We start from the raw sequence: 18,389 nt of genomic DNA, 5'->3' as shown, positions 1-18,389 counted from the left end.
ACTATTTCCAAAAGAAGGAGAAGCCTAAAAAATGCTTAACAGGTCAACGACGATTAAACAATTTTTTTTACACTTATGCGGCAATTACAAACTGGAAATGCAGTCAGCGAGCGCAGACCTCTGGCAGGCCCTACATCCCAATAGTAAAAAAGTCCTGAATCGAGACGGTGATCTGGAGCACCCGCAAAATGTAATCACTCCTTCTTTATCCCATTTCTGACATGACATGAAAGTTTCATAAAAAGGTGCCATAACTTTTTAAGGTATTTATAGCAGAATGAAAGAAACCACGTGAATGCTCTCATCCGTCATCCATTGTCTTTGTCTGGCAGCTAGCATACACAGACAAGTTGAGGCTCATACCGTATTTTTCGGACTATAAGTCGCAGTTTTTTTCATAGTTTGGTCGGGGGTGCGACTTATACTCAGGAGGGACTTATGTGAACCCACACCAAACAAGAATGACAAACACGTTTCGGGAGAACACCTGCACCGTAACACAACAGAACAAATACCCAGAACCCCTTGCAGCACTAACTCTTCCGGGACGCTACAATATACGCCGCCCCCATCTATCCCGCCCACCTCAACCTCCTCATGTACCAAATTCCAAGCTGCTGTTTTGAGGCATGTTAAAAAAAAAGAATGCACTTTGTGACTTCAATAATAAATATGGCAGTGCCATGTTGGCATTTTTTTTCCATAACTTGAGTTGATTTATTTTGGAAAACCTTGTTACATTGTTTAATGCATCCAGCGGGGCATCACAACAAAATTAGGCATAATGATGTGTTAATTCCACGACTGTATATACGTGAGATATTGTCTGGTGTGCCGTGGGAGATTATGTAATTTCACCCAATTGGGTTAAAAATATTTTTTGCAAACCAGTAATTATAATCCGCAAATTTGCCGTTGTTGAGTGTGTGTGCTGTCTAGGGATCATCCAGAGTAACTGTGTAATACTCTTCCATATCAGTAGGTGGCAGCAGGTATCTAATTGCTTTGTAGATGTTGGTAACATGGTTTGTCATGTACAAAATATGCAGACGTTTACAAAAATAAACAAAAGGCAAGTGCCGCTAAGAAAAGGCATTGAAGCTTAGGGATGGCTATGCAATACAAAGCTAAAACTGAACTGGCTGGAAAGTAAACAAAAACAGAATGCTGGACGACAGCAAAGACTTACAGCGTGTGAAGCAGCAGACGGCGTCCACAAAGTACATCCGTACACGACGTGGCAATCAACAACAAAATAGGAGCGCAAGACAAGAACTAAAACACTCCACACAGGAAAACTCCAAAAAACTCCTATGGTCGCGAAATGGTGGCTTCGATAACAGGAACCGGTTCTCAAAAAGGGATTTGAATCCATGGAATCGGTTCTTTTCTTATCGAACAATCGAGAGAACCGGTTTTGAACATCATCCCTACTCATAACGTCATTATCCCATTTCTCACATTTCCTGAAAGTTTTATGTTGGGTTATGTTGTTAACTATTTGACAAACCCTTGCGATGTATGGAAAATTGCCAAAGAATAAAGAGTCCTTAAAGATTGTATAACCTACTAATGGAGGTAAAATGTGCACCTATGTACTATACCAGTGGTGTCCAAAATGCAGCACCGGAGCCATTTACGGCCTGCAGCTGTTTTTAAAAAAAAAAATTTATTGGCTCTCTGCATGTTCTGAAAACATAATTAATTCATTGTTATTAAGATATGTTAGATATAACACAATAGCTAAGATCGTCTATTTTTCAAATAGCTTAGCTTATACTGATAGGCTAGCATTATTAATATTTAGTAGAGATGTCCGATAATGGCTTTATTGCCGATACCCGATATTCCGATATTGTCCAACTCTTAATTACCGATTCCAATATCAACCGATACCGATATATACAGTTGTGGAATGAACACATTATTATGCTTAATTTTGTTGTGATGCCCCGCTGGATGCATTAAACAATGTAACAAGGTTTTCCAAAATAAATCAACTCAAGTTATGGGAAAAAATGCCAACATGGCACTGCCATATTTATTATTGAAGTCACAAAGTGCATTATTTTTTTAACATGCCTCAAAACAGCAGCTTGGAATTTGGGACATGCTCTCCCTGAGTTAGCATGACGAGGTTGAGGTGTGTGTGTGTGTGGGGGGTAAGGGATAGCAGGGGTGTATATTGTAGCGTCCCGGAAGAGTTAGTGCTGCAAGGGGTTCTGGGTATTTGTTCTGTTGTGTTTATGTTGTGTTACGGTGCGGATGTTCTCCCGAAATGTGTTTGTCATTCTTGTTTGGTGTGGGTTCACAGTGTGCCGCATATTTGTAACAGTGTTAAAGTTGTTTATACGGTCACCCTCAGTGTGACCTGTATGGCTGTTGACCTTGTGTGTGAAAAGCCGTAGATATTATTTGATTGGGTCGGCACGCAAAGGCAGTGCCTTTAAAGGCCTACTGAAACCCACTACTACCGACCACGCAGTCTGATAGTTTATATATCAATGATGAAATCTTAACATTATAACACATGCCAATACGGCCGGGTTAACTTATAAAGTGACATTTTAAATTTGCCGCTAAACTTCCGGTTCGAAACGCCTCTGAGGATGACGTATGCGCGTGACGTAGCCCGGCGAACACGGGTATGCCTTCCACATTGAAGCCAATACGAAAAAGCTCTGTTTTCATTTCATAATTCCACAGTATTCTGGACATCTGTGTTCGTGAATCTGTTTCAATCATGTTCATTGCATTATGGAGAAGGAAGCTGAGCAAGCAAAGAAGAAAGTTGTCGGTGCGAAATGGACGTATTTTTCGAACGTAGTCAGCCACAACAGTACACAGCCGGCGCTTCTTTGTTTACATTCCCGAAAGATGCAGTCAAGATGGAAGAACTCGGATAACAGAGACTCTAACCAGGAGGACTTTTGACTTCGATCCACAGACGCCTGTAGAGAACTGGGACAACACAGACTCTTACCAGGATTACTTTGATTTGGATGACAAAGACGCAGACGTGCTACTGTGAGTATGCAGCTTTGGCTTCTAAACATTTGATCGCTTGACCGTATGTGCGCAACTTTTTTTTGCGTATGTACGTAACTTTTTTAAAAATATATAAGCTTTATGAACCTTGGGTTAGGTGAACGGTCTTTTGGGCTGAGTGATTGTGTGTGTTGATCAGGTGTTTGAATTGTATTGGCGTGTTCTATGGAGCTAGGAGCTAGCAGAGGAGCTAGGAGCTAGCAGAGGAGCTAGGAGCTAGCGTAACAAACACGCAGGTGTTTTTATGCAGGATTAATTTGTGGCATATTAAATATAAGCCTGGTTGTGTTGTGGCTAATAGAGTATATATATGTCTTGTGTTTATTTACTGTTGTAGTCATTCCCAGCTGAATATCAGGTCACCCCCGGCTCTCACAGCATCTTCCCTATCTGAATAGCTTCAACTCCCCACTAGTCCTTCACTTGCACTTTACTCATCCACAAATCTTTCATCCTCGCTCAAATTAATGGGGAAATTGTCGCTTTCTCGGTCCGAATCTCTCTCACTTCATGCGGCCATCATTGTAAACAATAGGGAACTTTGCGTATATGTTCAACTGACTACGTCACGCTACTTCCGGTAGGGGCAAGCCTTTTTTTTTTCAGATACCAAAAGTTGCAATCTTTATCGTCGTTGTTCTATACTAAATCCTTTCAGCAAAAATATGGCAATATCGCGAAATGATCAAGTATGACACATAGAATAGATCTGCTATCCCCGTTTAAATAAAAAAAATTCATTTCAGTAGGCCTTTAAGGTTTATTGGCGCTCTGAACTTCTCCCTACGTCCGTGTGCACAGTGGCGTTTTAAAAAGTCATAAATATTACTTTTTGAATCCGATACCGATCATTTTGAAACCGATACCGATAATTTCCGATATTACATTTTGAAGCATTTATTGGCCGATAATATCGGCAGTCCGATATTATCGGACATCCCTAATATTTAGCATATTTAAAGTCAATTTGTGTCCCTTGGTGGAAAATGTTTGGACACTCACGTACTATACCATCAACATTTGGTATTTTACTGAGGGATGTGTTATTGTTTTTCGTTATGAGTGTAAAATATTTTCTTCCTTAAAGGTGACCTATTATGCCAAACCAACTTTTCTTAACTATTGGTAACTGTTTTTGTGCATTTGGGATCGGCGTAAGTCCAGAAAATTTGAAATAAAACAACGAAGGCATGACGGAGATGTTCATAAAACAATATTGCCCTCTTTCATACTTCCTCAAAAAATTTGCCCAATTGAGGACGTTTTACCCAGTTGTGATGTCAGCGGAAATCTCCATTGATGGTAGACAATTTACCCAAAGTGCTTTGCGCGAGTCCGCAAATTATAGATATTCCCCCCCCCCCGCCCCCCCCGTACATCCTCTTGTTGTGGGGCAGACTGGCTCGTACATGCATTCACCGCTGTTGCCATTTCCAATACAAAGTAGTGTAGCAAAAACTGAAATCTAAGTAAGATGAAATATCTCAAATAAGGGTGATATTTGCTTATTTTCTGTCTGATAAGATAATTCTTCTCACTAAGCAGATTTTATGTGAGAGTGTTTTACTTGTTTTAAGGGTTTTGGTCCTAAATGATCTCAGTAAGATATTACAGCTTGTTGCTGAGATTTGATGACCTATATTGAGTAAAACATGCTTGAAACTAGAATATCAACTGTTGCAAAGCTGTGTCATCAACACTCACAAGTATAAAACTACTTGAGCCACAACAGGTCTCGAAACTACGGTATGCATAAGGTAACCCCAGCCTCTACCGTAGCGTCTATTCTATGCGCCTTATAATGCGGTGCTAAGCGCCTTATATATGAACAAAGTTTTAAAATAGGCCTTATAGTGCGGAAAATACGGTATATTGAGTAAAACATGCTTGAAAAACTAGAGTATCAACTGTTGAAAAGCTGTGTCATCAACACTCACAAGTATAAAACTGCTTTTTTAAAGTAATTATTTCTTACTTCAAGCATGAAAAAAAAAATCATGATGCCGAGCGCATATCATTATGTCAAGATAATGGCACTAGCATTTACTTAATTTAAGAATATTTTTCAACATATTGAGCAAAAAGGTCTCTTTTCTTTTCTACCAAGAAAAGTGCACTTGTTATTAGTGAGAATATACTCATTTTAAGGTATTTTTGAGTTCATTGAGGTTAGCTAATTTGACTTGTTTTGGAAAGTCTTGACAAGCCAAATTTTCTTGTTCAATTGGCAGATAATTTTGCTTAGTTCGAATAAAATACCCCTCATTTTGTAATTTTTTTCTTGTTTTTGAACACTGACTTTTTGCAATGCAGAATGCTGGACGACAGCAAAGACTTACTGTGGAGCAAAGACGGCGTCCACAATGTACATCCGAACATGACATGACAATCAACAATGTCCCCACAAAGAAGGATAAAAACTCTTTAAATATTCTTGATGTCAAGATAATGGCACTAGCATGTACTTAATTTAAGAATATTTTTCAACATATTGAGCAAAAAAAGGTCTCATTAGTTTTTTCTACCAAGAAAAGTGCACTTGTTATTAGTGAGAATATACTTATTTTAAGGTATTTTTGGGTTCATTGAGATTAGCTAATTTTACTTGTTTTGGAAAGTCTTGACAAGCCGAATTTTCTTGTTGTATTGGCAGATAATTTTGCTTAGTTCAAATAAAATACCCCTCATTTTTGTATTTTTTTTTTCTTGTTTTTGAACACTGACTTTTTGCAGTGTAGTTCAAACTTATATTTGTCAGCGGACTCCATATGGAAGCGCTAAAAACTACAACATGGCTGGCAGGGAGAAGACGCAGTCAAAGTGGAGGCACGTAAATAAGACCACTCACAAAACAACGCATCCTAAAAGAACGGCTTGGAGAAGGTCTGTAAAACATAATATACGCAACGTTTTGACCAAAGAACCACCATTACATGTTATGTAGACAACAAGGAAGTGTTTCAAACGACCCCTTTAAGTGTTACGCATACAGTAAATAAAGGTGGAGGACATCTACCATGCTTCTGTGGTTCTTCTTAGCACACCTACCGTTGTACTCCTCTTCCTCATCAATGGGTGTCAGCATGTCGGTGGAGCGAGGCTTATCGCTACGTAGAGACGAGTAAGGGTGCACAGAGGTTCCATAGAGCACCAAGGACCACTCTTTCAGCTTGCCTGGGAAAAAAACATTAGCAGGTTCTATGTTACACTTATAACTGAAATAGTTTATACTGGTAAGAAAGATCATGTTCAGAAAAAAACGTCGGATAAAAGGATGTTCCCTTGTCTCGCAATGTTTTCATACCAGGTACTTTCTGGCTGCGTAGTTGAGAAGGTGAATCATAAATTTCCAGGACCCAGTCGCCTGCTGCTTTCTCTCCCCAGCAGTGGGTGGTCATGAACTCCCAGTTTTTGAAACCCTCCATGGAGTGATCAAACAACCTGAATGTTGACAACACACACAAATACACACACCAAAGGCATTAAATTATAATCAGATTAGACTGTATAATGTACACTGCAAAAACTGAAATCTAAGCAAGATGAAATATCTCAAATAAGGGTGATATTTGCTTATTTTCTGTCTGATAAGATAATTCTTCTCACTAAGCAGATTTTATGTTAGAGTGTTTTACTTGTTTTAAGTGTTTTGGTCCTAAATGATCTCAGTAAGATATTACAGCTTGTTGCTGAGATTTGATGACCTATATTGAGTAAAACATTCTTGAAACTAGAATATCAACTGTTGCAAAGCTGTGTCATCAACACTCACAAGTATAAAACTACTTTTTTAAAGTAATCATTTCTTATTTCTAGCATGGAAAAAAAAAAAATCATGACTTTGACACAATTGTGTCTCATAATTAAAACAGATGACAGCCAAATGGACTTTGCTGTTTTAGTTTCAATGAAACAATAGAAAATACGTAGTTGGCACAGTACAGTAAACTGACAGTTAATATTTAAACATTTAACATTTCAAACAATTTTGAACAGAAATACCGTAATTCCCGGACTATAAGCCGCACCTGACTATAAGCCGCACCAGCTAAATTTAGGGGAAAATACAGATTGCTCCATATATAAGCCGCACCCGACTATAAGCCGCAGGGTTTTGATGTGTAATTACCGTAGTATATAGGGGTTCCTGCTACCACGGAGGGGATTGTCGGGACAGAGATGACTGTTTGGGAACGCAAAGCGTCCCATTTATTAACAATAAATCTTTCAATCATTCAATCAAACTTTCACATCTTTGACATGGCGAACAGCATTCGTGCAGAGTACAAATAATACAACGGTGCAAAGTAATACAAAGTGCTCGCCTGTACGTTATCAAAATAACCAGCCTACCGGTATATGAAAAGTCAGTCTTTAATCAGTGTGTCATCGTCTTCCTCCTGCGTACTAAAACCACCGAAATCCTCTTCGTCGGTGTCGGAGAAGAACAGGCCGTAAATAAGCCGCACCCTTGTATAAGCCTCAGGGACCAGAACGAGGGGAAAAAGTAGCGGCTTATAGTCCGGAAATTACGGTAGTTCATGCACATTCAGATAAATTCTTCAAAATTACAATAGAAAAAAATGTGGCCGGGGGCCGGGCTGTATATATGTGCACTAATTGACTGAAAGAGCACGCACTTGGCGCGATGATGTCATGTTATCGATGGAAAAATGCATTTTTAGACCATATGATTTGCCTGAGCGGCTAGGAGACCCCGAGAGTAACAAGCGCTTGCCTTGTTGCCTTTCCATTAAGAACAATAAATTAGTTTTACTATAAATTTGCTGGTTTCAAGAAACATGTATGCATATCATTATGTCAAGATAATGGCACGAGCATTTACTTCATTTAAGAATATTTTGCAACATATTGAGCAAAAAGGTCTATTTTTTTTTTTCCTACCAAGAAAAGTGCACTTGTTATTAGTGAGAATATACTTATTTTAAGGTATTTTTGGGTTCATTGAGGTTAGCTAATTTTACTTGTTTTGGAAAGTCTTGACAAGCCAAATTTTCTTGTTGTATTGGCAGATAATTTTGCTTAGTTCAAATAAAATACCCCTAATTTTTGTATTTTGTACCATCACTTCACAGCCATGCATGTTTTGCCATTTTGCCTTGTGTGGGCAGTAATATTCTTACAAGTTATTTTCTGTTGATAAATATTTTTATACAAGTAATTCATTGACATAGCTTTGAGGTGTGATATTTATCTTTTCAACATGAGATCAGAAGTAAACAAAACAATAAACAAAAAGAAGACAATGTCCAATTTGGTGTGATTTAGAATACACCCACTGTTGTTAGTAAGTGTAGTTTAGTTGAATTAATATAACACTACAAAGAGACGTTTTCTACCTTTTGGCGAGCAGCTGTGACTTGGTCCCCGAAGGCGAGGTCAGGTTGATTGACAGGTCTCCACGCCGCGGGTGCGTGATGGTGATGCGTACCACCACATGCTCCAGGTAGATAACATGGTGGTTGGGGTTGTCGGTACAGCCTGTGGCCTTGTACACAGAACGCACCATGTGCTCCGGACGAATAGTTCTAAAAGATGCAAAAAAAGGGGGAAACAACAGGAAATGATGCTTTTATTTGCTCCAAATATGCTGAACATTGCGGTACAGAACATCACCTGATTACCCTTGCACAATTCGGCATGGCTGACAAGGAATAGGAAGAAACCGAGCTGGATTCTAACACTTTTCCATGTTTTTGTCCATAGTTTGATCACATCCTGTGTTAAAAAGTGACCATTTAGGTCAGGGGTGTCCAAACGTTTTCCACTGAGGGCCGCATACGGAAAAATTAAAGCATGTGGGGGCCATTTTGATATTTTTCATTTTCAAACCATAATAAAATATATGCATTTTTTATTTATTTTACCTTTAGGGGTCCCGGGGACCATAAAGGGTCTCAGTCATTAAAATGTTAAAAATAAGTCAAATTATTATTATTTTTTAATTATTTAACGCTTACAGTAAATCTCTATATCAACTTCAAGTTGATATAAAGTAATACAAATTAAAAAAAAATGTTTTATGGCTTTTCTGTCAAAAACAACTTAGTTTTTTTATAGTAAAACTGAAATATGCAGTATTTAGTAATTAGAGCCCTAAAACATCAATAATGCAGGACACCATTGATTTTAATTATTTCATATTTTTGAGTAATCACAGTGAAAAGATAAATAAAAAATCACTAAAAATATTTGGGATCCAAAAGGTGCCCCACTCATAAAGTGATACATTTTCATTAGGTTTTTCTTCTACTTTCAACACTTAAGTTACGAGATCAACTTCAGATATATCTGTCCATTTTATGCTGGAACTATTATTTTCTTTGTTTTATGCGCTTTTGATGTTTTTATATGGCTACTACACAATATATGTAATATTTACCACATAAAACATTTTAAAGTGAAATATTTGAAGTAATTGGAGCCCTGAAAATAATTCATTATAACATGGATTTTTTTGTCTTTTTTTTTTTTTTCTGAGCAGTGGCAAAAAAAGAAAAATGAAGAAAGACAAAAGAAAAAAAAAACAGCCTGCATGGCAGCTTTTGTGTCAACATTGCAACTTTTTCTCATTAGATTTCACCTCATTCCACTTTTTTTAATGTTCTTTTTTATTTTTACAATAGTATTTCCGGAATGTGTGGCGGGTCGGTAAACAATTAGCTGCGGGCCGCAAATGGCCCCCGGGCCGCACTTTGGACACCCCTGATTTAGGTAGAAAAAGAATAGTTTATGTATAACATATGTAGGGAAAGAGGTTCAAAAACAAATATGTTGAATACAAAGTGAATGATTAAATAGTACATAGAAAATACAATTTATCAAAATAAATAATGATAGGATAAATAAAACTGACATTACGATAGTATAATGTGCAAGTAGGGGTGTAACGGTACGTGTATTTGTATTGAACCGTTTCGGTACGGGGGTTTCGGTTCGGTTCGGAGGTGTACCGAACAAGTTTCCACACGAACATATTAAGTAGCCGCCTCCGCTTCCTTCTGCCTCTGTCTCTTGTCAGTCCTCTACACAGCACCCAGCATTGTCCCACCCACACAACCATCTGATTGGTTACAAACAGAGTGGTAACAGCCAATCAGCAGTGCGTATTCAGAGCGCATGTAGTCAGTGCTTAGCGTTAAGCAGGTAAACATCAGGCAGCGGACTCTCCCCAAATTATAATAAACACCTACCAGTCAACTACTAGTAACATCACTATGAGCCCGTTGACCTAGAAATATAAAAGGCAGCTCAGCTCGCTTGCAGTCCTGGCTTGAGGTGAAGGCTAATTAGCTTTTAGCGTAACATTAGCTCATTTTGCGGTGTGTGTGTGTGTGTGTTACGGACAGCAAAGCCCTGTCTGTCTGTTATTTCACTTTACCTTTTTCTGTGTTGATAGAGCTGTGTTGAAGCAGCAAAAAATGACATTTCGTTAAATGAAGAGTTTCTATCTCTGATAGTTGATATAATAATGTAACTGCATCATTAAGCCTACATGAACTCCATGGTGTTCAGGGATGAATAGTCTCTCCTATTGATATTGTACCATTTTTTCAGCTATAGTTACATTACCGTAATTTCCGGACTATAAGCCGCTACTTTTTCCCCTCGTTCTGGTCCCTGCGGCTTATACAAGGGTGCGGCTTATTTGCGGCCTGTTCTTCTCCGACACCGACGAAGAGGATTTCGGTGGTTTTAGTACGCAGGAGGAAGACGATGACACAATGATTAAAGACTGACTTTTCATTTACCGGTAGGCTGGTTATTTTGATAACGTACAGGCGAGCACTTTGTATTACTTTGCACCGTTGTATTATTTGTACTCTGCACGAATGCTGTTCGCTATGTCAAAGATGTGAAAGTTTGATTGAATGATTGAAAGATTTATTGTTAATAAATGGGACGATTTGCGTTCCCAAACAGTCATCTCTGTCCCGACAATCCCCTCCGTGGTAGCAGGAACCTCTATATACTACGGTAATTACACATCAAAACCCTGCGGCTTATAGTCGGGTGCGGCTTATATATGGAGCAATCTGTATTTTCCCCTAAATTTAGCTGGTGCGGCTTATAGTCAGGTGCGGCTTATAGTCCGGAAATTACGGTAATCATTAGTAATGCAGCAGCCTAGTTTTGAATGGCAGGGTCCCTGCTATCACATGTTGATAAAAATATAACATTTACATAATAATAATCAACTACAGGCTTCCCAAATGCTGTAATAAATTACGCATGACGAGTTGACTTGAAACTGTTTAATGTTGCACTTTTTATATGTAGAAGAAAAGTTTTGTCATTGTATTTAATCTGAGCAACAACTTGAGGCAGTTTAACGTTGATTAACGTGGCCAGAATTATTATAGTGTTCCCAATGTTAAAAGGATAAAGCCATTGTTTACAAATTTGGTAAATAAATAACCAAAAAAATGTATATTTTGTTGTTTTCTTACTGTACCGAAAATGAACTGAACTGTGACCTCTAAACCGAGGTACGTACCGAACCGAAATGTTTGTGTACCGTTACACCCCTATGTGCAAGTACTGTAAAGGCAAAATATCAATAACCTATTAAATAATGATAAATGAATAAAACAGTGCTTTATATTTTCCACACCTACATATTCTCCTGTTGAAATGAATAATTGATTACTTGTCAGATTTAATGTTGCTTTTTGTTGTACGGGGAAAATTGGATTCGTTCAGTTGTTGTATTAGTAGGAAATGTCACGTCATGTGACACCTTAAGAGTCTGTGGTGCGTGCTCGCAGTAGATCTCGGAGGAGGTGCGGCTCAAAGTAATTGTTTCATCAATCATAATGCCAATCTACGCACACCAGGTGCGGGCATCCATCAGCATCCTTGCACACGCAACAGATGCATCAGAAATCAGAAACAGAGCCCACAAAAAAAAAAAAAAAAAAAAAAACAGCCCGCCGAAGCGGCAGAGAGAGGCCGTCTGTTTGGCAGGCGTCCACGCGCTTATGGAAAAGCTCTGATAATGAAGACCATCTTGTCTGGGAGAAGAGTTATTATAAGTCAGTGCAGCAGCAACAGCTGAGGCAACTTAACATAGCTTCACAGAGCTGGTGAGGTACACTTTTTTTAAGTGTCAGAATGGCTGGGAAAAGGGTAACTTATGCTCTGATGTGCTTTACTGCAAAAGCAACTTTTTTCCTCTTTTAAATATATATATATAAATATATATATATATTTTTTTTGGAGTTAAGCCAACACAGATGTTTAGCATTTAGAGAAAAACTGATGCAGGCCATTCCAAGCTGCTTAGACCAGTGTTTTTCAACCACTGTGCCGCGGCACACTAGTGTACTGTGAGATATTGCCTGGTGTGACCCCGACTTAAACATAGGGATGTCCGATAATGGCTTTTTGCCGATATCCGATATTCCGATATTGTCCAACTCTTAATTACCGATACCGATATCAACCGATACCGATATATACAGTCGTGGAATTAACACATTATTATGCCTAATTTGGACAACCAGGTATGGTGAAGATAAGGTCCTTTTTAAAAAATAAAATAAAATAAGATAAATGAATTAAAAACATTTTCTTGAATAAAAAAGAAAGTAAAACAATATAAAAACAGTTACATAGAAACTAGTAATGAATGAAAATGAGTAAAATTAACTGTTAAAGGTTAGTACTATTAGTGGACCAGCACAATCATGTGTGCTTACGGACTGTATCCCTTGCAGACTGTATTGATATACACTACCGTTCAAAAGTTTGGGGTCACATTGAAATGTCCTTATTTTACAATGAAGATAACTTTAAACTGGTCTTAACTTTAAAGAAATACACTCTATACATTGCTAATGTGGTAAATGACTATTCTAGCTGCAAATGTCTAGTTTTTGGTGCAATATCTACATAGGTGTGTAGAGGCCCATTTCCAGCAACTATCACTCCAGTGTTCTAATGGTACAATGTGTTTGCTCATTGGCTCAGAAGGCTAATTAATGATTAGAAAACCCTTGTGCAATCATGTTCACACATCTGAAAACAGTTTAGCTCGTTACAGAAGCTACAAAACTGACCTTTCTTTGAGCAGATTGAGTTTCTGGAGCATCACATTTGTGGGGTCAATTAAACGCTCAAAATGGCCAGAAAAAGAGAACTTTCATCTGAAACTCGACAGTCTATTCTTGTTCTTAAAAATGAAGGCTATTCCACAAAATTGTTTGGGTGACCCCAAACTTTTGAACGGGAGTGTATATATATATATATATAATGTAGGAACCAGAATATTAATAACAGAAAGAAACAACCCTTTTGTGTGAATGAGTGTGAATGAGTGGGGGGAGGGAGGTTTTTTGGGTGGGTGCACTAATTGTAAGTGTATCTTGTGTTTTTTATGTTGATTTAATAAAATGTTTTTTAAAAAAACAACAAAAAAAGGATACCGATAATTAAAAAAAACGATACCGATAATTTCCGATATTACATTTTAAAGCATTTATCGAACATCTCTACTTAAACAAGTTGAAAAACGTATTCGGGTGTTACCATTTAGTGGTCAATTGTACGGAATATGTACTGTACTGTGCAATCTACTAATAAAAGTATCAATCAATCAATCAATGTGCTGTGGGAGATCATGTAATTTCACCCAATTGGGTTAAAAATATTTTTTGCAAACCAGTATATTATAATCTGCAAATTTGCCGTTGTTGAGTGTGTGTGCTGTCTAGAGATCTTCAAGAGTGACCGTGTAATACTCTTCCTTATCAGTCGGTGGCAGCAGGTAGCTAATTGCTTTGTAGATGTCGGTAACATGGTTTGTCATGTACAAAATATGCAGACGTTTACAAAAATAAACAAAAGGCAAGTGCCGCTAAGAAAAGGCATTGAAGCTTAGGGATGGCTATGCAAAACGAAGCTAAAACTGAACTGGCTGCAAAGTAAACAAAAACAGAATGCTGGACGACAGCAAAGACTTACAGCGTGTGGAGCAGCAGACGGCGTCCACAAAGTACACTACCGTTCAAAAGTTTGGGGTCACATTGAAATGTCCTTATTTTTGAAGGAAAAGCACTGTACTTTTCAATGAAGATAACTTTAAACTAGTCTTAACTTTAAAGAAATACACTCTATACATTGCTAATGTGGTAAATGACTATTCTAGCTGCAAATGTCTGGTTTTTGGTGCAATATCTACATAGGTGTATAGAGGCCCATTTCCAGCAACTATCACTCCAGTGTTCTAATGGTACAATGTGTTTGCTCATTGGCTCAGAAGGCTAATTGATGATTAGAAAACCCTTGTGCAATCATGTTCACACATCTGAAAACAGTTTAGCTCGTTACAGAAGCTACAAAACTGACCTTCCTTTGAGCAGATTGAGTTTCTGGAGCATCACATTTGTAGGGTCAATTAAACGCTCAAAATGGCCAGAAAAAGAGAACTTTCGTCTGAAACTCGACAGTCTATTCTTGTTCTTAGAAATGAAGGCTATTCCACAAAATTGTTTGGGTGACCCCAAACTTTTGAACGGTAGTGTACTTCCGTACACGACGTGGAAATCAACAACAAAATAGGAGCGCAAGACAAGAACTAAAACACTCCACACAGGAAAACACCAAAAAACTCCAAATAAGTCACGACGTGATGTGACAGGTGGTGACAGTACACCTACTTTGAGACAAGAGCTATATTGACGCATGCTTGTTATGGTTTTAATTCATATCAAACAATTGCGAGAACAACTTTTTATTGTCAATATCGGCTGCTGAGTTTCATTTTTTAATGTTTTCTGCTGGTGGTGTGCCTCGAGATTTTTTCAATGAAAAAAAATGTGCCTTGGCTCCGAAAAGGTTGAAAAACACTGGCTTAAAAAGTATTTAGTGAAGAATGAAGCGTTTCTTGCATCAAAACGTCTACTCGCTTTACTGAAAAAGGAACCTGTTCCCTGGCTGCTTGTCACATACATATCATGTTACAATAGCAGATGTTCATCTAAAACAAAAGGTTGCACATAATGGCTTCAACACGTGTTCCAGGAGTCCTCTCAGGATTTGTCTGCCCGGAATACTACGCTTTCCAACATTAGTTCCGATTTTCTTTCGAGCTGTTGTCAGGTCATCCCGGACGCATTTATGGAGCCAAAGTCCTTGGAATGGAAAGATGGCAATTCTGAATTCAACCAGGAAAATGATGTCTCTAAGGCCGCACAAAGCCTTGGATTTGGAACGGCTGTCAGGCGTGACTTGGCAGAAAAACCTCGGCAAATCTTGAAAGACATCAGACAAGCAAAAATTTTAGTCGAGATTTGCTTTTACTTGAGCTTTTTTGTAACTCCAATACAAGGAAAAGAAGAGCGCTCCAATTAACTATATATTATTATTTTTATATATTTTATATATTTTTATACCGGTATATTATTATATTATATTATTATTAACTATATATATATATTATATAAATATATATTAACTATACTTAACTGCTGTGTCACAGAATATCATTGTTATCAACAGATGTGGCTGTAGGCTTAAACAAGTTGAAAAACGTATTGGGGTGTTACCATTTAGTGGTCAATTGTACGGAATATGTACTGTACTGTGCAATCTACTAATAAAAGTCTCAATCAATCAACCCTTAACATAGTTAACCCGGATGTATAGCGTAACGTTTTTATTTTGAAGCCGAAAAAGTGTGTGATTGGTTTGATAAAGTGTCTTGGCATGTTTTGATGTCAGATCGACTGTTTGCAATATAAAAAAAAAGTCTCCTTTCGACATCCTGTCGACCGTCTTTCATTTCTGGGAAGGTTTTATGTCATCTTACTTTACTAAATCAGTCACAGTAACAATCTAAATGTTATAACTGCACCTTAACGATAATATGAACACGGAAGTGAAGCACCACCCACCTCTAGAACGACGCGCACAGCAGGCATTTGCTGCCGGGATGTCACCCCACTGTACGCTGGCATTGATCAGGCATCACTCCGCCGTTTGCAGCTAGTGCAAAACGCGGCTGCCCGTCTCCTCACCAGCACCAAAAAACGCGAGCACATCACCCCAGTCCTGGCCTCACTCCACTGGCTCCCTGTCCGTCACCGCATTGATTTTAAATTACTTTTAATTGTTTTTAAATCCCTAAATGGTCTGGCCCCACAATACCTGACCGAGCTCCTGCATCATCATACCTCGTCTAGAGCCCTAAGGTCAACTGACCAACTGCTGTTGGCGGTCCCCAGATCCAGGCTAAAGACCAGAGGGGACAGAGCCTTTTCCGTTGCCGCCTCTAAGCTCTGGAACAGCCTTCCTTTACCATGAATTGATTAATTGTGTTGTGATTCACCGCTGGATGCATTAAACAATGTAACTTTACCATGAATTGATTAACGTGGACCCCGACTTAAACAAGTTGAAAAACGTATTCGGGTGTTACCATTTAGTGGTCAATTGTACGGAATATGTACTGTACTGTGCAATCTACTAATAAAAGTCTCAATCAATCAACCGTTAACATAGTTAACCCGGATGTATAGTGTAACGTTTTTATTTTGAAGCCGAAAAAGTGTGTGATTGGTTTGATAAAGTGTCTTGACATGTTTTGATGTCAGATCGACTGTTTGCAATTTTTAAAAAAAGTCTCCTTTCGACATCCTGTCGACCGTCTTTCATTTCTGGGAAGCTTTTATGTCATCTTACTTTACTAAATCAGTCACAGTAACAAACATAAATGTTATGTTATCACTGCACCTTAACCATAATATGAACACTGAAGTGAAGCACCACCCACCTCTAGAACGACGCGCACAGCAGGCATTTGCTGCAGGGATGTCACCTCTTCTCACAGCGAAAAATAGTCCTTTCCTGTCGGGCGAACAACTTGCCATGGCTTTGAACCTGATATTTCCATAAGGTAGCCTTTCCTTTGTCCATTTCTTATTGCTTGTGGCAAAGTTCCCGGCTACGGCACGGCTCGAGGGTCAAAAAGGAAGTGTTCACGTTAATCGCCCCTTAAAGGCCTACTGAAAGCCACTACTACCGACCACGCAGTCTGATAGTTTATATATCAATGATGAAATCTTAACATTGCAACACATGCCAATACGGCCGGGTTAACTTATAAAGTGCAATTTTAAATTTCCCGCGAAACTTCCGGTTGAAAACGTCTACGTATAATGACGTACGCGCGTGACGTCAATCGTTGAAACGGAAGTATTCGGACACCATTGTATCCAATACAAAACAGCTCTGTTTTCATCGCAAAATTCCACAGTATTCTGGACATCTGTGTTGGTGAATCTTTTGCAATTTGTTTAATGAACAATGAAGACTGCAAAGAAGAAAGCTGTAGGTGGGATCGGTGTATTAGCGGCTGGCTGCAGCAACACAACCAGGAGGACTTTGACTTGGATAGCAGACGCGCTATCCGACGCTAGCCGCCAACCACATCGATGATCGGGTGAAGTCCTTCGTCGCTCCGTCGATCGCTGGAACGCAGGTGAGCACGGGTGTTGATGAGCAGATGAGGGCTGGCTGGCTTAGGTGGATAGCTAATGTTTTTAGCATAGCTCTGTGAGGTCCCGTAGCTAAGTTAGCTTCAATGGCGTCGTTAGCAACAGCATTGTTAAGCTTCGCCAAGCTGGAAAGCATTACCCGTGTAGTTACAGGTCCATGGTTTAATAGTATTGTTGATTTTCTGTCTATCCTTCCAGTCAGGGGTTTATTTCTTTTGTTTCTATCTGCAGTTAAGCCCGATGCTATCACGTTAGCTCCGTAGCTAAAGTGCTTCGCCGATGTATTGTCATGGAGATAAAAGTCACTGTGAATGTCCATTTCGCGTTCTCGACTCTCATTTTCAAGAGGATATAGTATCCGAGGTGGTTTAAAATACAAATCCGTGATCCACAATAGAAAAAGGAGAAAGTGTGGAATCCAATGAGCCCTTGTACCTAAGTTACGGTCAGAGCGAAAAAAGATACGTCCTGCACTGCACTCTAGTCCTATACTCTCAAGTTCGTCATCCACAAATCTTTCATCCTGGCTCAAATTAATGGGGTAATCGTCGCTTTCTCGGTCCGAATCGCTCTCGCTGCTGGTGTAGAAAATGTGGAAATGTGAGGAGCCTTTCAACCTGTGACGTCACGCTACTTCCGGTACAGGCAAGGCTTTTTTTTATCAGCGACCAAAAGTTGCGAACTTTATCGTCGATGTTCTCTACTAAATCCTTTCAGCAAAAATATGGCAATATCGCGAAATGATCAAGTATGACACATAGAATGGATCTGCTATCCCCGTTTAAATAAAAAAATGTCATTTCAGTAGGCCTTTAACCCGCT

The 18,389-nt window shown here is 38.8% G+C and overlaps 1 protein-coding gene across 1 annotated transcript in view; it reads right to left on the bottom strand.

Annotated features, from left to right (window-relative positions):
- Positions 1–18,389, bottom strand: part of LOC133631810 (proprotein convertase subtilisin/kexin type 5-like) — a 199,221-nt gene that overhangs the window by 59,561 nt on the left and 121,271 nt on the right. Inside the window, exons 12-14 of the mRNA XM_062023971.1 lie at positions 8,409–8,597; positions 6,353–6,489; positions 6,097–6,222 (exon numbers count right to left, since the gene is read on the bottom strand). Of these exons, the coding sequence (XP_061879955.1) occupies positions 6,097–6,222; positions 6,353–6,489; positions 8,409–8,597 (452 nt within the window). The remainder of the gene's footprint in view (positions 1–6,096; positions 6,223–6,352; positions 6,490–8,408; positions 8,598–18,389) is intronic.

The sequence above is a fragment of the Entelurus aequoreus genome, linkage group LG17 (genome assembly GCF_033978785.1).
Source record: "Entelurus aequoreus isolate RoL-2023_Sb linkage group LG17, RoL_Eaeq_v1.1, whole genome shotgun sequence".
Classification (NCBI taxonomy): domain Eukaryota; kingdom Metazoa; phylum Chordata; class Actinopteri; order Syngnathiformes; family Syngnathidae; genus Entelurus; species Entelurus aequoreus.
The sequence above is the reverse complement of the archived record's forward strand: the minus strand, read 5'-3'. Positions and strand labels throughout refer to the sequence as shown.